At 35.1% G+C, this 23,631-nt stretch overlaps 1 protein-coding gene across 1 annotated transcript in view; it reads left to right on the top strand.

Moving 5' to 3' along the window:
• The first annotated feature begins 1,911 nt into the window (after positions 1 to 1,911).
• LOC120416997 (transcription factor AP-2-epsilon) overlaps positions 1,912 to 23,631 on the top strand; it is a 279,517-nt gene continuing 257,797 nt past the window's right edge. Inside the window, exons 1-2 of the mRNA XM_039578936.2 lie at positions 1,912 to 2,059; positions 10,285 to 10,373. Of these exons, the coding sequence (XP_039434870.1) occupies positions 10,332 to 10,373 (42 nt within the window). The 5' untranslated portion in view covers positions 1,912 to 2,059; positions 10,285 to 10,331. The remainder of the gene's footprint in view (positions 2,060 to 10,284; positions 10,374 to 23,631) is intronic.

Here is a 23,631-nt window from a genome sequence, read left to right as displayed (position 1 = left end):
ATTTTGAATGTATTAAGGCCGTTGCAAATATGCTTTGAAATCTAGGTCGAAATTTCAATTGAAAACATTTGTTTTAATTTATCGTTTCCAGGTTGTATGCACATTAGGGTGACAAGAAAAATTGAAAATTTTGGAAAATCAGAAGAGATACCCCCTGTCTCGATTCTTAAGCAATAATAAGTAAATGTGCCAATTTTGAGCCAAATCAGATAAGGTTAAGGGGTTGCTTTTTATCGTTGAAGTTTATACGGGGAAAATCGGTTAAATGCATGGAGAAAAAAAATCTCACAACTTAAAAAAAATGACTCCGGTACCATATTTTGCGCCATCCTAAACTCTAGCACCTTAGCTTAGTGGTAACGCTTCCACCTCGTAAGCGTAGATCAGGGTTCAAATCCCGGCTCGGACCAACACAACTGGCGATCGTTGAGCAAAACAGATACATTTTTAGTCTAAAACTAAAAAAAATTAAAGATAGTGACATTTAATGTACTTTATGAATGTACATTGACCCAGAAGGGTCATTTTTTCATTTAGAACAAAATTTTTCATTTTAAAATTTCGTGTTTTTTTCTAACTTTGCAGGGTTGTTTTTTAGAGTGCAACAATGTTCTACAAAGTTGTAGAGCAGACAATTACAAAAATTTTGATATAAAGACATAATGGGTTTGCTAATAAACATCACGAGTTATCGCGATTTTACAAAAAAAAAGTTTTGAAAAAGTTTGTTGTCATCGATCATGGCCGTTTTCGGGATTCTGAGTACGCCATCAAAACGGGCGTCTAATTTTACATAAAAGTCCCTTTGACACCAAATTTCTATCTCATCACCGTTTCAGGCTGCAAATTATTGAAAAATACCTCTTTTTTGGCATTTTCAAAAATGGAAGGGGTCGTACCGCCCCTCCGTCACGAGATATCAAAAAACGCACCTCGGATTCGTGATCAGGGACAAAAGTTACTCCTTTGGACAAAGTTTCACGCAAATCGAAGAGGGGTCGGGGCAACTGTTGTGTGAGTTAGCGGAGAATTACCCACGTATATTGTCCTAGTAAAAGTATTTTACCAATACCTTAAAACAATTGTTTTTATTGGGGTGATGTTAATTAACTTCCACTTTGATATTTTGGCCATACTAATTATGCATTGGGATTGCATGAACAATGTTTCATCCAACCCAAAAGTTTCAGAAGTTCTACTAGAGCTCGTCAAGATAGCAATAGAGCTTGGATGGGACTTGAAGAGAGTTTTTTTATGCTGCAGTCCAAATTGCTTTACAGTAGCTATCTTGAAGAGCTCTTGAAGCACTCCTAAAACCTTTTGCTACTTGTGAAATAAAAAAAACTCCAAAATAAAAAAAAAATCCCAGAGAACTACTCAAATACAATTCATAGCACTATTTTTTTTTATTTCGAGAGGTTTGGGAATTTTGAGAAGTGAAATTAATAATTCGAATTTTAGCTCACCGCATTTTCTGAGATTTTCCTTGCAATTTCCCCCCTTTTCCCCAGCACATCGCAACCCTGCTCCCCAGTATGATTTTGTGTATCCTTTATGTAAAAGGACCAGGCCAGGGCTGCTCTGCTCCAGAGGAGTTCACCACGACCACCACCGGAGCTAGAGCATTCGCCAATAGCAGCGCTCGAGGGATGATGATGAGCAGTCGGTCGGTCGGTTGGTAGGTCGCCGTCTCCAGTCATCCACCCCCTGGGGGACACGACGGGTGCCAGAGTGGGACGACATTTACACCAACCACGAGAGCAGTGGGGTTAGAGAGAACGGGACGGAGTCAGGCCCGCCAGGGGTGGCCAATTGCCGTGGGCTTCCAAAATTGGTGCCGAGCAGTCGCCAGCTGAACCTTTACCGCGAAAGTTTGGCCAGCGAGCCGACCTCGGAAAAAACTCCCAGAAGCGCGTACTAGTGAGTGTGTAGGTGGGTGTTTGTGCGAATTTTTGGCAAAGCTTTACGGAGGGAAATTTTCGGCAGAGGAACGTATCTTGGTGTGGTTTTGCTCTCGGTCAGACGGATTGTCCCGGCGACGGATCGTTCAACTCCGGGGGTAGGTTTCAAAAAGTTCAAAAGTCAATGGTTGTGCACACATACACAAATATACTCACGCTCAGAGAACCTAATTAATTACGAGAACGCACGGAGGGCAAAAAAGCACACCGAACTGAATGCAATATTAAATGAAAAGTGAAAATTATCTATAAGCTCACTGAGTCTCGCCCCCTCCAGGGCAAAACAGGAAAAAAATGGCTACCGAAGCGGAAGCACTCGAACGGAAATGGCATTTTTTTAACCAATCAAGTGATGCATGAGATTCGATGAACCGGCTCTTTTTTCAATTTTCAATAAATCCCACGCACACCCCTCACCCCTCGCCATTCCACCTTCACGGTGAAAGCTCATTTTTATAAATTACGCGCAAAAGCTAAAAGTGTTGATTTGACATTAAAAATTGAATTATATTGGCGATGATTTTTCGTGACAGTTATTGGGGTCAGCAGGCAGCCGGCCAGCCCACTATGGGGTTTCAGGCGGCCATAAATCGAAAAACCGACATACTCTAATTATTTTTTTGGTATTTTTTTTCGAAAATAAACATTCTAACTAAGAAAAATCCGGAGTTTGAAAGTTGTAGGTTCAAAATTCACTGAATTGCAGACCTTCAAAGGCGAAAATGGTAAGAAAAAACATGTTTTTTGACAAAAAAATGATTATTTTTCATAGTTGTACAGTGTAGCTGTTTATGTATTTTTTCCTGCATCATTATATATATTCAGAAAGGTAATTGATTCAACTTTTCAATAGCATTTTACAAAACACACTTTTACAGGCTAAAAAAAATAATAAAAATCAAAAAAGATGGATTTTTATTCAAAATTTAGTTTTTTTTCAACTTTGTTAATGGAGTACTTTTTTTGTGTGCGTTTGTGCGATCTGAAAATTTTGCAGCTTAAAATTTGAACCATGTCCTAACTTGTCTCCAAATTTCAAAGTGCACTTATGTGCACTTTTTGAGTTATGCCATTTTGAACATTTTGATTCATGCAAGAAAATTAATGATTTCGCGTATACGCTTGGTTAAAATCACATTATTTACCTGCGGAGGCAGAAATGACGTACCTGCTATGTATGTTTTGAAATTGATTTGATATTCATGACTTTGTTGGTACCCTAAGTACGTTTAATAAAATTAGAAATTCCTATTCTAAGTATTTTACAGAAACGATTCGTCGAATATTCATATCAGTTCGTTGTTGTGTTCTTTTGAATGTATGGATAATAATACCGTAGTATCCCTGTACGATATAACGAAGCACTATTCTGAAAACGTGAGAACTGCTTTCGAGTATATTTGTAAGAATTATAAAATTGCAGAACCATCACATGATCAACTCAGGAAAAAACCACAGATGAAAAACTACTCATGTTGTTCTGTAGCTTCAAAACGAGGAATACAAAATCCCATAGAAGAAGTTCATATTTTAAGTAATCTAACGACAATCGGTTACATAGTGATTTTGATTTAGAAGAATTTATCGTTAAAAACGTGAATTTTGCAAGTGGATCAACAAAAAACGTGGACGAGAATCCATACAATGTTCCATAAAATAAACCGTCTAAAATTCTAAAACACCGCAAGAATCAAATTTTAATTGGAGGGGTAGGGGGGGGGGGGGAGATGTCTTCAAAGAGAGGTGGATTTTAACTCAAGAAGAAGGGGAGGGAGATTGAACGGAAATCAGAAACTTTAACATAGCATAAACCGCCATTCCGGGCATCAAATAGACAGAGCAAGAATATTAAAATTCACCACTTTAATGCATGTGGCCTCAAATATATGAAAAAATCGAAAATTAAACTTTTTTTTTGGAAAAATATCAAAATTCATTTGTTTTCATTATACTAAGTACAAACAACACAAAAAAGTCACAAAAAAGCAAAAAAATATTTTTGGCCGCTCGCTTATATGGAAATACCCCATAGTGCAGCCAGGGCAAATGGAGTAATTATTATTTTTATTTAGCACCGGAAAGTTCATCGCCTCACCTCTCCCCTCCTCTATAGCAAATTGACCAGAGGGGGCAAAAGAGCTTTTCGGTGGGGAAAAGTTTGATTAAACATTTATTTCGAAACGGATTGGTTGTTACTGGCAGCAGCCACGTATGCAATTTCTGAATTATTGTTAATCCAGTGCCACGTGTAGTGGATGGTTTTGGTGACTGGTGTAAAGCCGACGGTAGTGAACGTTTGAAACATTTGTGCTTGTAAGCCGTCGGTATGATGGTTGTATCCTGATATAAAGTTCTAAATTTACTAGACTTTTGATTTACGACTGCGATATAATTTAAAGAATAATATGAACATTGCTAAAATAAATGTTTTGTAATTTCGTCGTGAAACTACTTACTTTCCCTGTCATTCTCCAACGACGAAACAGCCTACTTTTATCTCCCAAAAATAATGGAATAGAAACACTTTTCGAAAAAAAAGGTTTAAAAATCTACTTTTCAGCACTGAAATGGATGCTGAAAAGCTAGACTTTTCAGCACTTGTTTTGTAAAGTAATACTTTTCAACTTTGTTTTGATTTAAACTGTGGATTGACAAAATGCATGGACATTTGACTAACAATGCTTTATTCAGCACTCGTCGTATTTATCCAACTCGGTATACCTCATTGGATAAATGTACGACTAGTACTGAAAAAATCATCTTTTTGCAACTTCTAAATGATTAGATGGAAACGGAATTTATCATTTGTCACAAAATCTGTCATCCTTTTCTGATGAATTAACCATCTTTTTTTTTTGTACATTGGCTTTAACCGTCTAGTGTTCAAATGGGTGAAATAGTTGGGACGATGGTTAAGTAAACTTAATATGTTTATTGCCAGTTTGATATTTGATAAAACTTTTGTTTTTTCTTGCGCATGCCAGAGATAATTTTTTTTCCTGACAACAAATCTGTCATCGATCCCAGATGTAGCGTCTTTTTTTTGGAAAAGTGCCTTTTTACATAAGAACCCTATTTTTCAGTCATACATGAGTAAAAGTTGAAAACATTAGACGATATTTTGTTTCTTGCTTTTATCTACAGTTAAAATGTTTTTTTTTTAAATTGCGCAAAATTAACATTTTATTTTTTATGAAATACACTCAGCACATTTTTTTTTTAAAGCTGAAAACAAGTTTATTTTAACATATTTATGAACTTTCAGAAAGTATCGTCAATGCGGGTTATAATGGGTGTGGGGGCGTGATTAGGTCCAAGTGTTTTTTTGTGGTTTTTGCAATTTTCCAGATACATATCAATAAAACCATATTCTGTTGAAAAGGTTGGGTTGAGTTCACCTTAAAGAAACTTTGCTAAAATAAAAACTTTTTTAAGGAGAAATCCTGTAATTAGTGCGTCCATCCCGGGAATTCCCGGGATTTTCCCAAAACCGGGAATACCCGAATCCCGGAATTTTTCATAATTTGTCCCGGAAATTCCCGAAATAAAAAAAAAACAATTTTTAGTCTGGAAATTCAGATTTGGTTGTGGAAATAGATGAACAGTTTAATACCTCATAAAAGATAATAATTTTAAAGCATTATGATTTGTATTCGGCATATATCAACACGATTTGGTGTATTAGGGAAAACTGTTGAAATTTTAATTTACCGATCTGCAAAATGCCTAGCGCATTAAAAAAAAAGGATTGAGATATCTAGGTATATTTATGATTTTAAATAAAAAAAATCAAATCAAATTATTTTTCATCAAACACTGCCATGTGGGGCAAATCAGAACAAATGAAACGAATTAAGAAACCTATCTAGCAATGTTTTGCATGATGTTTTGAATAACTTTGGTTAAAACAAAAACAGAACAAAACAATTTCACAGATCACCGATTGTTAAATGTATTGCTCTAAAATCTACTAACCTATTAAGACCTATTAAGATTGTTTTTTCATAGTTGTCGGTAGTAACTCAAAGATAAATTTTAAAATATGTTTTTTGCAAAAGTTTTTTGTGAAAGTTGAACTTTTCAATACAAGTATAAATAAGTAATTTTTTTTTCAATTTTAACGGTGAATTTATTTAACACATGGATGTTTGCAAAAATTCCTTTCAAAAGGCGTTTATTCATATTCAAAACTTATCAAAACTTATCTAAAATTTTACATTGACTGGTGTCATTTTATTTGTTGTCACCTCTTGTTTTTTTAAAGATATTTTCAAATATTTTTTTCAATCTTTTGGGATCATGTCATATAAAAAAGAAATATATTTATATAAGTTTATTTAATTTGAGTCACTTTGTAGTTCATTTCAAATACAAATCACAACAAAGAACAAAAAAAACTTATTTTAATTCCGTTAAATCAATTTAAAACTTGTCGTCCTTTTTTAGATTGAAGAGTAGATTAACACCAGTTAATATGATTGAGCTAATTCTATGATGTTAAGCTTGAAAAACATAAGAAATACAAAAAACATAGATTTTATGACTGTTTCATAAAATTCCCGGGATCCCGAGAATTCCCGGGATTTCAAAAATATTTTTCCCGTTTCCCGGTAAATTTGGACGCCACACCTGTAATTTTGACAGTCATTTTAAAATGAGACATGGATCGAAAAATTCTTAAATGTTTAAAAATCTCACTTCCAAAATTTAAACCTGTACTGGCAATTTTTTTTTCAAAAATTGTTATTATTCCCGTGTTGAGGTCTTTTTAAACAATTTTTGTTCTACGAAAAACTTTACTTCTCTTATTTTAATTTGCTTTTATCTAGTTTAGTTTATGTTTGTTTTTGGTATAATTTGGCCTATTCTACCACCTCATATTATTACATTTTGCCTATTTAATTTTTTCATGTTTTTACAGTCACAAAAGAAATAACAAGCCATAATTTTAATATTTCCAAGGAAAAGGTGTTTGAAATGCATTTTACACTAGTACAGTTGTTTTACAATCATTGGTTTTCAAAAAAAAGATTTGACGAAAACAAAAAAAAATGCAAAAAAAAACTTTAGCGTTAATAAACATCGAAAATGTTCAAAAATCACTTAGATTCTTAAATTAATCCAAATATGCTACAAATGATTCTAAACATGCATTTTAAATTGATTTCAGCTGATTTCACTAAAACTTCCATTGAAATAATTAAGTTTCCTGACAATTTTTTGCCCCCTGATTTTCTGGGCCAACTTGAAGGGGGGGGGGGAGGTTAAGGGGGGGGGTCACTCCCACTGACAAAATTTTAATTATCTGAAAAAAAAAACATTTGTTATCAAAAGGTAATGTTGTGTTATGATAAGAATTATTAAGCACATCTTTTAAAGTTGAAAAAAAGGAAAAAAAAATGTCTGTGTCATCAAACGATTTCCATATCAAATTTTATTAAATATTTATTTTGCAATAAAATTGGTAAGGTTTTTTGAACTTAAATATTTGTAAAATGTTTTTCTCTAGTTAAACAAAAGCTTTTAACAAAACTACTTTGTGCCTTTCAAATGCATGGTTGGAGTACTTATTTGGAAAGAAATAAATTTGAAAGTTAAAATTGTGTATAAAGGTTTTATTTTCAACAAAGGTGTGGTATTTTTTGAAAGCATATTTAAAATACTTTTTTTAATAAAGCCAACAAGAATATTTATTTAGTTTATGTCACGCCCTCCACTTTCAAAATTTTACCAAAAAAATCAGGGGCACATTTTATGTATTTTTTGTGAAATTATGATTTTTTGTAAAATTCTGAGGCAAAGAAAAAAAAATACCTTAAAAAGAGAACGAAAATATTTAAATATGTTGAAAACAAATATTCGAAGCTTATTATAAGAGGGTGACGATTCTCGAGATTTTCAATTTCCCGGGAATCGAGAGTTGAATTTTGCAATTTCCCGGGAATTCCCGGGACCCGGGAGTTTTTTTTAACTATGCCAATAGTGCCAATCATTTATAAAGAAAAGTAATTAATGTGTTTCTTTTCAATGAACTTAGATACAATTAATTTATACTTATTCAATAAAACGTTATTTACTAGTCCGTTATTTTCGGGAACTGTCTACTTTTAATTTTTTTCTGAATCTGCAAATACAAGATCACTTCTTGATTTTTTTTTTGGACTCATAATTGTAGTTTAAAATGTTTACGAATCTTAATTCGTACTAAGTGATTTTTCAAAAGTTGCACAAACTTGTTTATAGATTTTTGTGATGTAAAAAAAAGCTAATATATAATTTCCCAGTATCGGGATTTTTGCAATATGATAAATAACGACTCAAAACAACAATTTAAAATTGTTTTTTTTTTCCTTTTTAATGTCAACTGTAAATATTAATTGACGAAATAGTTATTAGGAAAATCCGAATGTTCAAATGTGGCGGATCTTAACTTGATAAAGATTGCCAGAGTTTTTTTTAATTAAAAATGAGGTTGATGCGAAACACAAAACAACTTATTGACATGGAAAACGAAAAAAAACCTTAGCATTACCAAAAAAAACTAGATTAAGAGTATTGCTATGCTCGAGAGAGGATAAGTAAATTATACTTATCTTGAAAAGGCTTTTCCTCTTTGAATTGATAATTAAAAACAATAACTGCTAAATATGCTTTAGTTAAAATTTAAACTTTCTGAATTAGAAGATTAGAGATGCATTGGTTTATTCAAACTTGAACACCGAATATTAAATTTAACATACAATGACAAAAACAATTTCGAATCAGTTGATTAGCTGATTAGTTTCTATAATTTTGCTTCGATATTCATAAGCTTAAAATTTCCCGGGAGTCTCGACCAAATTTCCCGGGAATCGAGAGGTCCGAAAATATTCGATTTCCCGGGAAATTTTTCCCGGGAATTCCCGCTCGTCACCCTCTACTTATTATGTAACTTTTTTCCTTCAGTAGATTTACTCGATTCTTTAACACCCCTAAACCCTGTTCCAAAATTTGAATTAACGTGAAGACTTCCATCATTGTCATGATTTTTCGTTCAAAGATATAATTTTTGAGTCGCTTTCAATATTTTGACAAAATTCCTTCTACAAGTTGTTTAGAATAGTGCCCTACACATGCTGATTCCTTTTGGTAACGATTATCCCATTCCTTGTAAAGTTATGGAAATCATCATTGATCAATGATTGCTAACTAGGACGTCAATGACTGTGCCACAAAATGATATAAATTTTGAAGCACATTTGATTTAGGTCAAAAATTCTTTCAGTGGCTTCAAGAAGGCAACAACCGGCACATGCTGATTCCTTTTGGTGGTGAAATTCGTTAAATTGAATTTAATACAGAATATTTTATAGTGATGATCAATTTTCTTCGAAAATGATCAACGGCTTCACCTTAATCAGCTGTTGAAAAAAAGTCCACATCTCAGCCAAACAACGAAATAAATTAAAAGAAATGAAATAAAGTTAAAAACTGATGATTGCAAAACAAAGGGACTGGAATAAAAAGCAAAAATTTCGAATGTTGAAACCATGGCTTGTAATTAAAAGCTTATTTATTTTTTGCTGAAAATTCACGAATTTCGTGAAAAAAATTTTTAACACGACGATAAAAAACTTTTGGTGTTAAAACTTTTTCTGGTTCCTTATAATGATCCATATTTATCTAGTTGATTATTTTAGCTATTTGAAATATTTATTTTCATTCATGAGCAATTCCAGCTCAAATCAGGAATTTTTCTGGTACTTTGATACCCGACCCTCTCCGATTTCAATAAATCTTTGTAGACATGTTATCCTAGGCCTATATAAGCCATTTTTGTGTATATGGAGCCAATAGTACTCGAAAATAACACTTGAGAAGGGCGTAAGGTATTTAAATATTTTTGTATTTTGCAATTTAAAAATTACTGTATCTCGAAGCCGTTGCGTCGTATCAAAAAGTGGCCAAAGACTAACTTGTAGGAAATTGGACGAGCTTTCTGAAAAAAATACACTGGAACAAAAATACACGCCACATCTATGAGATTTTTTGATTTTTAAGTCGAAAACTTAAATTTAAAGGTGTTGTCACGATTTTTTTTTCGTTCAATTTTTTTAAGGAAATAGCCTAAAATATAACCAAAAAACTGACAGAAAATGCAGGATGGTTTGTCTCTCCTAAAAAAAATACAAAAATCATTTACTAAAACTGTTTTTTTTTTAAAGTGGTCTAAACGTCAAAATTTTTGAAAACCAAATGGTGCAAACAAAAGTGGAACCTGATTTTTTATATTCCAAAAATGTTCATTCAAATTTGCCAATATTTTACGTTTTTCTCCATCCAGATAATCCTTACACCATCAAACCACAGAACCTCCCCCAGCGGTACCGGATGTCCTTTCTCACTGCCGCCCTGGAATCGGCCACTTGGCAGGTAAGTGACGATGTCCTCAAGCATGGACCCGCTCAAGTTGGCTGGTGACGTGTGTCGTCCATGCTTCCCCGGAAATAACAAAAATATTTTCATATCCCTTTTCCCCAGTCCCTGATCCTAATTCAATTTGTCGGGAGGGACTTCAAGTCCAGCTGTGTACGCAACCTAAACAGGATTAAATTTTGTGGAATTTTTAAGGTACTCTCAAAAAGGTTGTGTGAGGTGGGTGGACTCTAACCGAAATTGACCGGAAATAGGCCATTTCTTTTGTGTGTGTTGCGGTTGAAGGGACACTTTTTTGGGGACATGCTCTCTGAAGAGGGGTTTATCGCACTGTTATCATCTTGACTCGTTTCGTTTAACTGTGGGTAATGTCATAAAGAAAAAGGCAACTTTCGGCCCCGGAAATATTCCAGTCACGCGTCACTCTCGCGCTGGGGACGCCAAATTTGATTACGTTTGAGTTTATTAGAATTTTTCCAGGGAAAAGACCTGATAATTTTCCGGGCTTTTCCTTTTGTGTTGAGTCGAAGGAAAAAAACCTGCGGTCGGATTGCTATCGTTTTGCAAATTTAATGATGCCAAATAACTGCGGGAGTTTATCAACACTTGGTCACGTTTTCGGGGTTGTTTTCCCGGCAGTTTTCCTTTCGTCTCCCTTTGAGGACTGTGGGCTGGTTGGTGAGGAGTTCATTATCACGTTTTCGGATTTCTTTGTTTGACGACAAATGTGCGGTTTGGGTGAAATTTGGCGAAGCCGACGACGGTGGGGTGGGAAAAAAATCTACGAGGGGAGTGACATGCGTATTCGTGGTGAACTGGAATCGTCAAGTGAAATGTGAGAACGAGGATTTCGTGGCCCGACAAGGAGAAGGTAGCATATTTTTCTGCTATAGAACAATGAAAATATTGTTTCAAATTCTCGCAAATATACTCCAAAATTTGCTTTATCAAAATTGCGAAAAAAAAGCTTAAAAGCAGAATTGATTTGCTGTTTATTTGTAAACAAATCCTTTGAACACCTGAAAAAATAATTTTAATCCACAAAAATAAAAATTTGTCAACATCTTCCCACTTTGTCCAACTCGGTCCCAGACAAATTTGTCGTGGCGCTGATCCCTGATCCGGATAGCTATAGAAGTGCGGCAGAGGATTAATACAACACAAAGTGTTTGATGAATTATTCGCTTCATTTGACCGGACAGGTCTGGCTGGTAAAAAGCCACACCGCACTGAGTACTAGCGAACATAGAGCGAGCCACCTTCAATGAACGAGCGACGACGACAATGCAATGGTGATGGCCAGTTGTTTCATGTTTACCCAAAGGAACAACAAAGCCGAGTCTCGGCCTTTGGAGGCAGCAAAATGCCAGATTACAAACGCGACTGTTCAAACAACAGTCGATGGACGGCGTGGACCTGCGTTGGAGGAAGAGTCGATTGTTGTTGGTGCATCTAAAGAAGGGTCATCTCGGAGGTTGATGGAATAGATGCAGGATGCAAAACGACAAGTTGTCTGAAGAGGTGATTGCTTTTGTGGTTGGTAGAAATACGCATAATTATTAGAATGTGCAGCTCGAACATTGAAATTTGCATCTGTGGATTCTTTTTTTTTTCAACAGTATGAAACCAAAAATCAAAGAATTGATATTTTTCACTAGCTGATTTAATTTTTAAGGCTTTTTTTATTGAACTTAATTCATACTACGCTAGTTTTGAAATTTAAATTTTCAAGGAAACACATAAAAAATATGGTAAGTTATTAAGGATAAATTGCATAACGTTTCTTGTGTATTGCTAATTAAATAGAGCACATTATTTTCTAGTTTGGAAACACAGATCAGAAATTGACTTAAGGAAACAAAAATATTTTCATAAATTGATACTTTGCACAATTTTGACATTAGCTTACCGTTGTTAAGTATGAAGCAATATGTGATACTTTTTGCTTAAAAATTATGAAAATTATGCTAAAAATAAGTAGAAGTTTGATATCACCTTTAAACCTCAAATTTAAAAATGTTATATAGAAATAAGTTGATTTTTAGTGAATTTCCATCTTTTATTAAAATATCATCAACATTAATTTCTTGGAAAAGGAATCTGAGAATCGTTAAGTTTGGGTAACAAGATTCTGGAGAAATCATCCAAACCGATTCAATACAATTTGTATTGGCGTAATAGGTAGGGCTAGTTGTTTTTCACGATAAAAAATGAAATAACGCGGCATGCCAATTTCAAAACATTGGAATTTCACGGCAATTTCACGGTACTCTTAAAATCTATCAAAAATGAGTTATTTTAGAATAATTGTGTTCATGAAATGTACTGAAAAGTAAGCTGTTCTTTATGATACAATATATGAAACCCTGAAACAAAATATTGAGGACAATAAAACTTATGAGCTAAATTTTGGGAGAAAACATTGCAAAGTTTATAATGAATGTAAATTGTAAAAAACTTCATTTATGCCCAAAATTTTATTTTTTTTACTTTCCTTGCGGTTTGTGCAATTTGTTAATCGTTTTTCAATTTTTTTTAAAGATATTTAAAAACCTGTTTTAAAATGCTTTATACACCAAACTGTATTATCCCTGGCATTTTACATCCAAAACATATTTCGCTGAAATTTTTCGTAAAAGATTTAAAATCATTAACTTCAAAAATGAGTTCCAAAATGCCTGTTAATAACGTTGAAAAAAATCTATATTCAAATAAACTTAGAAGCAAATTGACAATTTTATGACCAAGCGTAAATTTCACGGATTACGTGACTTCTGTGAATTCGTGAAAAATCACTAGCTATAGTAATAAGTTATTGGCTTAGTAATTTTTCACATCCAGAAATAGCAATTTCCATGAGGACCATCAAATAATAAAATTACCTATACGGAACGTGGAAAATGTTAAAATATCTCGATAATCATATTTTTTCAATTACAGAAGGTTCCTTATAATCAACTATAGTTGTTTTTTAATGAATTTTTGACGTAGCACTTACCGTAAGTTTTATCTAAAATTCTTTGTTGTAGTCATTAAGATTTTTGTTTTTTTTTTGTATTATTATTTATTATTATTTAAAAAAAAGTATATTTCTGTTGCCGCTGCTTAAGTGGCTTTTACTGCTAGAAAACGTGAATTTAAATTTTAGAATCATTTCATGCCATTTTATCGATGCTTTGAAGAAAAAAATAATATTCCGAAGTCAGAGATCGCTATTAATCTCTGACTTCGGAATATTCTTTTTTTCTCCAGTGAAAATTTTAGTACCTTCTAGTAGCTTACTTCAATTATTTAATGATATATCATGATTGCTTCCTCCAAACTTGGGCCTGCAATATCGACCCAGAGAAAGTCGATTGTATCTATTGGATGTAACTTTTTAAAGAATGATTGCAACTTATGTATGTTTTGTTTAAAAAACTTAAAAATTTATAAAATATATAGAGAGATTAAAATTAAACATGTCAAGAGACGAATGCACACTAGGGTGCCCAGAAAAAATGACCCCCTGCTCCATAAGCGAAAAACGGGTTTTTGAGTTATTTAAGCATCTGTGCAAATTTTGAGCGACATTGTATGAGGTTAACCCATTGATACCCGAGCCTAAAGTTGGTGAAAAAAATGTTTTTCATACCAAAATGACTTTTTGAAATCGCTAATAACTTTTCAGGATCGAGTTTTACAGCTTTGGTATGTTGTACAAAGTTGTAGAGCATTAAATTTCCAATAAGTAACTCACTTTTGGAAATATTTTGGTTGAAAAAAAATCACTTCGAGCGAATAACGATTACCTTAAGAAAGGCCCTCTGAGTATGCTTTGATCACTTCTTTCCCGACTAGCACTTGATCGCTGGCTGTGGCAGAGACGAATAAAAATTTGAATGATTGGGTTTAGTCGCCAACTTGCTGCGATCTGATTATAATTTTCCCCATTTAACACCAGCAGTCATGGGTTGTTATAATCAGCGGTGGTGCGGGAACGGAATCGACGTAACACCTTATAATGTGGCCCTCTTAAACCTTGCGGTTTCGTCAACGGATCCACAGGTGTGTATCGTTCTTTTTGCGACAAGACTCCGCCTCCCGGGTCTCCTAAGTGTGAAGGTATGGCACGGGGAGAGGGCACCGAATACCTATATTTTACACTTAGAATTTTTTTGCGTCCACCTCGGGATTCGAACCAGCGACCTCTGGATTGTGAGTCCAGCGCGCGGTCCGATTGATCCACACAGGCAGACAGCGGTGGTGCACTCGACGAATGACAGTTAGTCGTCGCAATTTGAGAATAAAGGTTATTCTCAGCAGTCTTATTCGTGAGGTGTTACAGGCAGCGATTAATCGCAAAATTAATCATAGTCGTCAGATTTTCAACAAAATTTTTGTTGGAAGAAGTGCACCGTGCAAGCCAAACCGTGAGAAAATTAGGTTTTCCTTACATTTTTTTGATTTTTTCCATAAAAACATCACCTTCGAGTATCAATGGGTAAATGTTGACCGATTTTGCTCATATTTGGCTCAGAATCCTAAAATAGCTCAAGGAACAATATTCAGCTTGTGGAGCGAGGTTTTGAAGAAAATTCCCATATTCTGGGCACCCTAATGCACACTTGTGTAAAATATCTTTAATAACAAAACAAAAAAAATAAACAAGTGCAACTTAAGTTCGAAATTATTTGCTCTACAGCATTGCCTTGGCGTTCTCGATTGCGAGATTCCTACTCGAAAATAGGTGTCCATTCAAGCGTTGAGGCAAATGCAAGCCTCGTTTTACACTTAAGCTTCCATCCACCCCGGGATTCGAACTGACGATCTGCCTACCAGCGACTCCACCGAGGCAGGACCCAGGGAGACGACTCCTACACCTGGATTGAGCGAACGACCTAACCCTCTAGGTTAGACCGGGGCCAACATTTACTTCCTCGTCCGACGGAAGGCGTGATCCTACAAATCTCGTCTCGAAAAATGCCACCGGGACCGTCTGAGATCAAACCCAAGCCGACTGGGTGAGAGGCAATCACGCTTGCCCGCAACCACGGGTCCCGGCGTACTGTTTGGACCACAATAGCACTGGCAAATGAAACGATAAAAACCAAAATATTTGGATGATAAGAAAAAAAAATATTTTGAATTTACAAAACAAAACTTGCTGACTGTTATAGCTTAAAAAAGCAAAAATATTTGTAACAATTGAATTTATCACAGATTTCCTCAACCCCGTGCAAACAATCTTGTAATGCAACACAATTTGAGCATACCACAACTGCTTCCAAAAAACTGGTATCCTTCTGGCCGTCCTCTTCCTGAATCGGTCCACCGGGTGCGCGCACCTTCTCAAATGCAATATGGGGACATAACGCGCGAGCAGGACGACGTACCCTCGGCAGCCAAAACGGGACAGCGCGTCGGTTTGCCTCCGGCGCTGGAAAAATAAATTTAAACTTCCATCTCCTCCACCATTTTTAAATAATTTATGAAATGCACTGCTTTTTAAGGGCTCGCCTTCTGTGTGTAACATCCGCTGCTTCTGATACCGGTTCCTCTCTCGCCACACCACCCCCAAGAAGGTGGGGAGGGGGTGGTCCTTGGTGGGGGGATAAAACATTACGCGGACGTGGATTTAGTGGCGGGCCAGTAACAACTCTGCGGACCGAATGTGCACTTTTTCATTGCTGGCAATATGAAGGAGGAAGGCACCGAGAGATTCACCCGACTTTTTATTCTTTTTTATTATTTTGAACTGAAAGTGCAGCTGCCGGTTGCTGGATTTGTGGCGATGAAACCATCGCCGTTTGGGGAAGGAGACCCACAGCCCAGATCAGTGGCCCGGACAACGGAGATGATTCGATTGGGCAGTCAAAAAGAGGGGGGCACGGAAGGAACGCAATTTTTATTACATTTTCTCCTGTTCCCGGTAAATAATGCAATGAATTATTCGCAAAGCGAGAGCCAACTGGCATAATGGGATTATACTCCGAACGGATAAGGTCAAAATTTTCAAAAAAATTAACTTAATTCAAATCACAGTCGTTGAATACATTCTTCAATATCTGAAGATATAACAATTCAGTTCAACAAATAAACAAAACTTTTATTTATTAATTCTCAAGACACTAATATTTTTGGGAATTGGTAAAAAAATATTTTATTTGCCCATAAAATGTAATTTGTCATGATTATTTTTTCCTTTCAAGCTTTTCTTACAAAATTAGTATGAAAATTTTGAAAAAAGTATCATAACTCCAGTACAGTCATCGCTCATATTCGAAACCAGGCTTCACTGAACACCAAGATCGGGTGCGCCGTGGTGCGGTTTTCGTGTCACTCTAGAACCCAAACCGAGCTGTTTATTGTCACACCATAGCAACTGTACCGAAAGCACCTTGGTACACCACCGGTGCACCCAACTGTATACCAAGATGCAACTCAACAGAATGGTTGATCCAAGTAAACCGGAGGCGACATTGTTTTGATTGAGGTTTGTTAGCCATCATTCACATCTTCGTGGTGGCCTGGTGGTTGTGATCTCCGTCTTTAAATCATGAGGTTCCTGGTTCAATCCTGACATAAATATTTTTGAGGTTTTTTTTTTTCAATTTTTATTATCAAAATTAGTGATTACATACATTAAAAAAACTTCTTCGAACCTGCGACGCTCTAGTCAAAGAGTTAAAACATTGAATGGATTTTTGTAGTGGAATAGAGAAAACGTTCTGTATTATGCAGGCAGAAAATGCCTATTTCAGGATTATATGCACTAGAAGTTAGAGTTTATATTTCATGACACTACGAAATTCTATTCCTAAAGAATTATTCTGAAGAAATAAAAACATTCAAAAAAATAAAATAATAACTGTCGGGATTCGAACCAAGAACCTTTAAAATACTAATGCAGTGCCTTTGACAACCACACCATTAAGAAGTGTTGATTTCAGCTGGCTTGCTAGGCATCAAGAGTTCTAAACTTCTCCCGTGTGGTAGGCGCAGAAACCAAGTCAGTTTTGTGTACCCGATCCACACCGCCGTCACACCAAACTTTGGTTTCGGTGCACCGATCAAGCTACCGAGCTGTGTCGGGTTTTTTTCGTGACGAGAAATGGTGCGCATAGAAAAACCGGTATCATAGCAAACCGTTGTCGCACCCGTCAAAAGGAAAGTCTGTTCGAAACTGATTACAGATCGGCCAATGTTCAAAAAATCATAGCAAATCGATAGTACAGACGAAAAAAAACTCCCCAAGGGGTCGGCTTCCTCAACACAATCAACCTGGCCCATGTCTTAATTGTTACCCTAACTTCCCGTAAATCTTCAATATTTTGAAATTTGTTGCTCTTTATGCAAAAAAATATACTACTGCTTCAAACATTCAAAACAAACTTAAAAATGGTTTGTCCAAGCATATCCGAATGTGTTTTATCGAAAATGTGGCCATTGAGAACCGGTTCTAGCCAATCCGGATCCGGAAACTTGAAAACATTTAAGCAGTTTTTTTTTTCAAAATTCCTATGTGTCAGACAATTTAGACAAAACGTGGTGTTAAAGCATTCTTTGCTACTTTATATTTTCAGACTCCCAAAATATGGCCAAGGGGCCAATGGGAACCTGTTCTGACGGTCCCGGATCCTGGAAACAGTGGTCACAAGATATTTTTGTTTAAGTTTTTAAGTTTTTTTTTGGTACCAGAATTTTAAAATTCCTTGAAAAAATCTGAATTAATTTATACTCAGAATCAGAAATGTGGCTAAATGCCCAAAGGGAACCTGTTCTAAATGTTCCGAATCAGGGAACCAGTGGACACTTGATAATTTTATTTAAATTTTAAAAGAATATTTCAGGTTGAAAATTTCAAAATTTCTTAAAATGAATCTAAATTAATTTAAAATCAGGTTCAGAAATGTTTCAAAATGGTCAACCGGACCTTGTTTATATATTCCGGATCAGGGAACCAGTGGAAAAAAATCAAGATTCCTGGAAAACAAATCAGAATCAGAAATTTGGCCAAGTGGCCAACCGGAATTTTTTTTCAAGATTCCTTCAAATGAATCTGAATTTATTTAAAATCAGATTTATAAATGTGGCCAATGGGAACCTGTTCTTAATCATACGGATTTGGGAACCAGTGGACACCTAACATTTTAATTAAATCTAACTGGATTTATAAGATTCCTGGAAAAATCTGAATTTATTTAAAATAATTTTGGCATGTTAATTAAGTTTACTTTTAAAAATAGTTACTAGACTTGTAAGATTCCTTAAAAAAAAACAGAATTTCATTAAAATCAGAATCAAAAATGTGGCCAAATGGCCAAATGGAAACCTGTTCGAAATAATCCGGATCAGGAAACCAGTGGACACTTAAATTAAATTTAATCAAATTTATTTTTGAAAATAGTTACTGGACTTAACAGATTCCTGGAAAAAATCACGATTTTTTTTAAATCAGAATCAGAAATGTGGCCAAGTGGCTAACCGGAACCTGTTTTAATGATGTTGAAATGTTGCCAAATATTTTAGTTAGAGCAGTTCTCTAGGATTTCGGTCATTCAATTTTTTTGTATTTTTTAATCCGGCTGAAACTTTGTTGGTGCCTTCGGTATGCCCAAAGAAGCCATTTTGTATCATTAGTTTGTCCACATAATTTTCCATACAAATTTGGCAGCTGTCCATACAAAAATGATGGATGAAAATTGAAAAATCTGTATCTTTTGAAGGAATTTTTTGATCGATTTGGTGTCTTCGGCAAAGTTGTAGGTATGAATACGGACTACACTGGAAAAAATGATACAGGGTAAAAAAAAATTGGTGATTTTTTTATTCAACTTTTTATCACTAAAACTTGATTTGCAAAAAAACACTATTTTTTATTTTTTTATTTTTTGATATGTTTTAGAGGACATAAAATGCCAACTTTTCAGAAATTTCCAGGTTGTGGAAAAAATCATTGAGCGTGATATGAATTTTTGAATCAATACTGATTTCTTTAAAAAATGGAAATATTGGTCGCAAAAATTTTTCAACTTCATTTTTCGATGTAAAATCAAATTTGCAATCAAAAAGTGCTTTAGTGAAATTTTGATAAAGTGCAACGTTTTCATGTTAAATCCATTTTAAGGTGACTTTTTTGAAAATAGTAACAGTTTTTCATTTTTTTTTAATTAGTGCACATGTTTGCCCACTTTTGAAAAAAATATTTTTGAAAAGCTGAGAAAATTCTCTATATTTTGCTTCTTCGGACTTTGTTGATACGACCTTTAGTTGCTGAGATATTGAAATGCAAAGGTTTAAAAACAGGAAAATTGATGTTTTCTAAGTCTCACCCAAACAGTCCACCAAATTTCAATGTCGATATCTCAGCAACTAATGGTCCGATTTTCAATAATGATATATGAAACATTTGTAAGTTTTTCGATCTTTTCGAAAACAATATTTTCAAAACTTTCAAATCAATACTAACATTTTAAAAGGGCTAAACATTCAATATTACGCCCTTTTAAAATGTTAGTCTTGGTTTAAAAATTTTGAAAATATTGTTTTCGAAAAAATCGGAAAATTTCACAAATGTTTCATGTATTAACATTCAAAATCGGACCATTAGTTGCTGAGATATCGACAATTAACAATGGTGGGCTGTTTGGGTGAGACTTAGAAAACAACAATTTTCCTGTTTTTAAACCTTTGCATTTCAATATCTCAGCAACTAAAGGTCGTATCAACAAAGCCCCAAGAAGCAAAATATAGAGAATTTTCTCAGCTTTTTAAAAATATTTTTTTCAAAAGTGGGCAAAAATGTGCACTAATTAAAAAAATGAAAAACTGTGACTATTTCCAAAAAAGTTACGCAAAAATGGATTTAACATGAAAATGGTGTACTTTATCAAAATTTTACTTTGTTACTTTTTGATTGCAAATTTGATTTTACATCGAGAAATGAAGTTGAAAAAATTTTGCGACCAATATTTCGATTTTTTAAAGAAATCAGTATTGATTCAAAAATTCATAACTCGCACAATGATTTTTTGCACAACCTGGAAATTTCTGAAAAGTTGGCATTTTATGTCCTCTAAAAAATATCAAAAAGTTAAAAAAAATAAAAATAGTGTTTTTTTAACAAATCAAGTTTTAGTGACAAAAAGTGAAATAAAAAAATCACAATTTTTTTATTACCGTGTATCATTTTTTCCCAGTGTAGTCCGTATCCATACCTACAACTTTGCCGAAGACACCAAATCGATCAAAAAATTCCTTCAAAAGATACAGATTTTTCAATTTTCATACATCATTCTTGTATGGACAGCTGCCAAATTTGTATGGAAAATTATATGGACAAACTAATAATGCAAAATGGCTTCATTGGGCATACCGATGGCACCAAAAAAGTTTCAGTCGGATTAAAAAATACAAAAATTAAAATTGAAGAGAAAAGACCGATTTCGTAGAGAATTGCTCTTAGGTAAATTTCAAGATTCTTTAAAATGAATCTGAATTTACTTAAAATCAGATTTATAAATGTGGCCAAATTGGAACCTGTTCTAATAAAAGCGGTTCAGGGAACTAGTGGACACTTGACATATTAATTAAATTTATTCAAAAAACATAGTTACCAGATATATAAAATTCCTGGTAAAAATCTGAACTTATTTAAAATCAGATTCAGAAATGTTGCCAAATGGCCAATGGGAACCTGTTCTAAATAATCCGGATCAGGAAACCAGTGGGCACTTGAAATTTTAATTAAATTTATTTTAGAAAAGTTACTGGAATTTTAAGATTCATGGAAAAAATTTGAATTTACAGCTTTAATACTTCTAACATACGTGATATTTTCCGAGGATTCCGAATAATGACAAAATTAAGACCAAAAAGTGCCGCCATCGAAGCCTACAGGGCAAAAACTAACGTTGTAGAATGTGTGTTATAGAAAAATCGAAAAACTATGAGAAAAACTGCGATTGTCCAAAGTTAATACCGTAGGCTTATAATCCATGAAATTCCCTAACTTTTGTCCCATAGGAGTATGGGTGTTTGAGGCTGTTGCAAAAAGTTATTAAGGTTTAAAAAAAAAACAATTTTTATCAGTAATTTGTAAAAGCTATGAGAAAAGTCAAACCAATTTGGATGTCTATGGCACAAAGACCATTCGAATGCACTTAAGAGAGTTGGAATTGATGAAGTTTTACGAAAATGCGAACAATTTTATGATTTTTTTATTTTTTTGGACCTAAAACCTCAATGCCCGTTTTACCCCACTTTCCTTTGTCATATATGCTCATGTTTGGCATGAGTTCATCTCATGTTTAGACAAACAAACGCTGAAAGTTTCATCCAAATCGGAGCACCTTGATTCGACCTCTTGAACAAACCGAGCAATATTTACAAAAACTGCCTCTCAAGTAGTTTCACGACGGAATTGCAAAATATAATTTTGCCACTCTGAATCCCACAGTGCGAAAAAGATTCGGTATGGTGGCATGGAAGCTCCACAACCGGGAAGGTAGCAAGAAAACGGAAACGACCGACGAACCAATCAAGTCCTGTAATGTACCCGATGCTCACTTTTAGGTGGAGAGGGTGGGGGGAGGACCTATAGCGAAAAGAAGAAGAAGTGAGGTGATTTTAATAAATTCCTATCATGAATTTAATTTCATGCAAATTCAGAGTCCAGGTTGGAAAGAGTTGAGTTCAAAAAGGATTGAAAAACCCAGAAGCCTCCTCTCGATTTGCTCATCGCATTCGAAAAAACCACAAAAAGATCAAAACGAGATCAATGGAGATTATAAAAACAAAAATAAAAAGGGATATAAAAGAACGAGTGTCACCGACAATGAACTGGGAGGAAAAAAAGCCTGAATGGCACATGACAGGGCAAATGCCTAAGCTGACAAATTAAACAAATCGCCCTCGATATCAAAACGTGAGCAAAGGAAACCAGGGAATGTGAAGCTGTCACCCCCTCGTTATTGCAGAGTATACATATTTGTGACGAGACCACAACGTGAGTAATTGCTTTGTGCAAGGGTGGACGATAGAGGGTAAATTTAGCATAGAACTGGATTACCTCTGCGACATATGCAAAGAAGGGGCGATTTCTACTCGTTAATCAAAGTTTGAAGAAGGCCCTTTACGAGTATTTTGCAAAAGGTTCAAGATACCGATGAAAAAATATGTAAAAAAATTTGTACCAAGGACAGTTTATCCAAAAAATAGTTTTTATCTCAAGTTGAGAAAATCCAAATTTCACATTCCTCAGTGTGACGTCAAACGTCAATCAATTCCTGTCAAACGTAAGAAATCCTTCTTATCAGAAAGCTCCATGGTCGTCACGCCACCACGTTTGGAGAATTTAACTCCATCCCGGGCTTCGAATCTCCTCACGTCACGATGATCAAAGTGCGACAAACTTCACCGAAACAGACCGCCGGTCAAGATGGCGTGATTGAATTTTTATCCAAACATTTTTAACGCACCACTCACTCACTCTCGCGCACATAATTGCCAGGTATCGGTGGTAACTTGCAAAGTACCCTGGCAAACGGTTATTAATCTATCATCCTCATGGGCTCTGCGCCGGCATTCTCCGGTTGAGGTCGGTGCTGAATTGCCCAAAAGAGGGCCCCCAAAACATGCAAACTTAGACACAGTTGAAAATCTGCTGGTGAAAGTTTGAACCTAAACAGTTTTTTGATCAGAAAAATATTTCATAAAAAATGTGTAACTTTCCGATTAACAACTCATCTAACTGTTTTTACCGTGTAAAAATTCCAAGAGGTTCAGAAATTGCCGACACCACGTGCGCCCAACCGCAAGTCCATGTTCTGGACTCGAGTAGGTTCGTGTGGGCATTTTATGCATCATGCAACCACCTAGTGCCAACCAGGCCGCACATGTGCCCTTTCGAGAGGTGATGGAGCGCGGCCAGGTTCCGACGACGATTATTACATTATCGGGAGGATGACATTGACATCACGTCGTCCTCGCGCAATCTTCTCAAAAGAGAAAGAGAGAAAAAAGCCACCGAGATTGTTGGCAAATTATTCCTGCAATTGTTTCGAAAGCATTTTAGGGATGTCTGAGACTTTCAGACTTGAATGATTCTACAAGAGATAGCAAGACAGTGAGTAAAAGAGCAACGCTCTCTTCTGACGGCTTCTTTCATTTCTTCTGCGTTATACCAGTTTTGCTGTGTAGATAGAGACTGAAGCAAACGGGAACAAATCAGAGTAACCTCGATGAATCGTGAGAAGTGAGAGTCACTCTCTTG

The sequence above is a fragment of the Culex pipiens genome, chromosome 2, assembly GCF_016801865.2.
Source record: "Culex pipiens pallens isolate TS chromosome 2, TS_CPP_V2, whole genome shotgun sequence".
Classification (NCBI taxonomy): Eukaryota; Metazoa; Arthropoda; class Insecta; order Diptera; family Culicidae; genus Culex; species Culex pipiens.
Note: the sequence above shows the minus strand (reverse complement) of the source record. Positions and strands in the feature narration are given on the sequence as shown.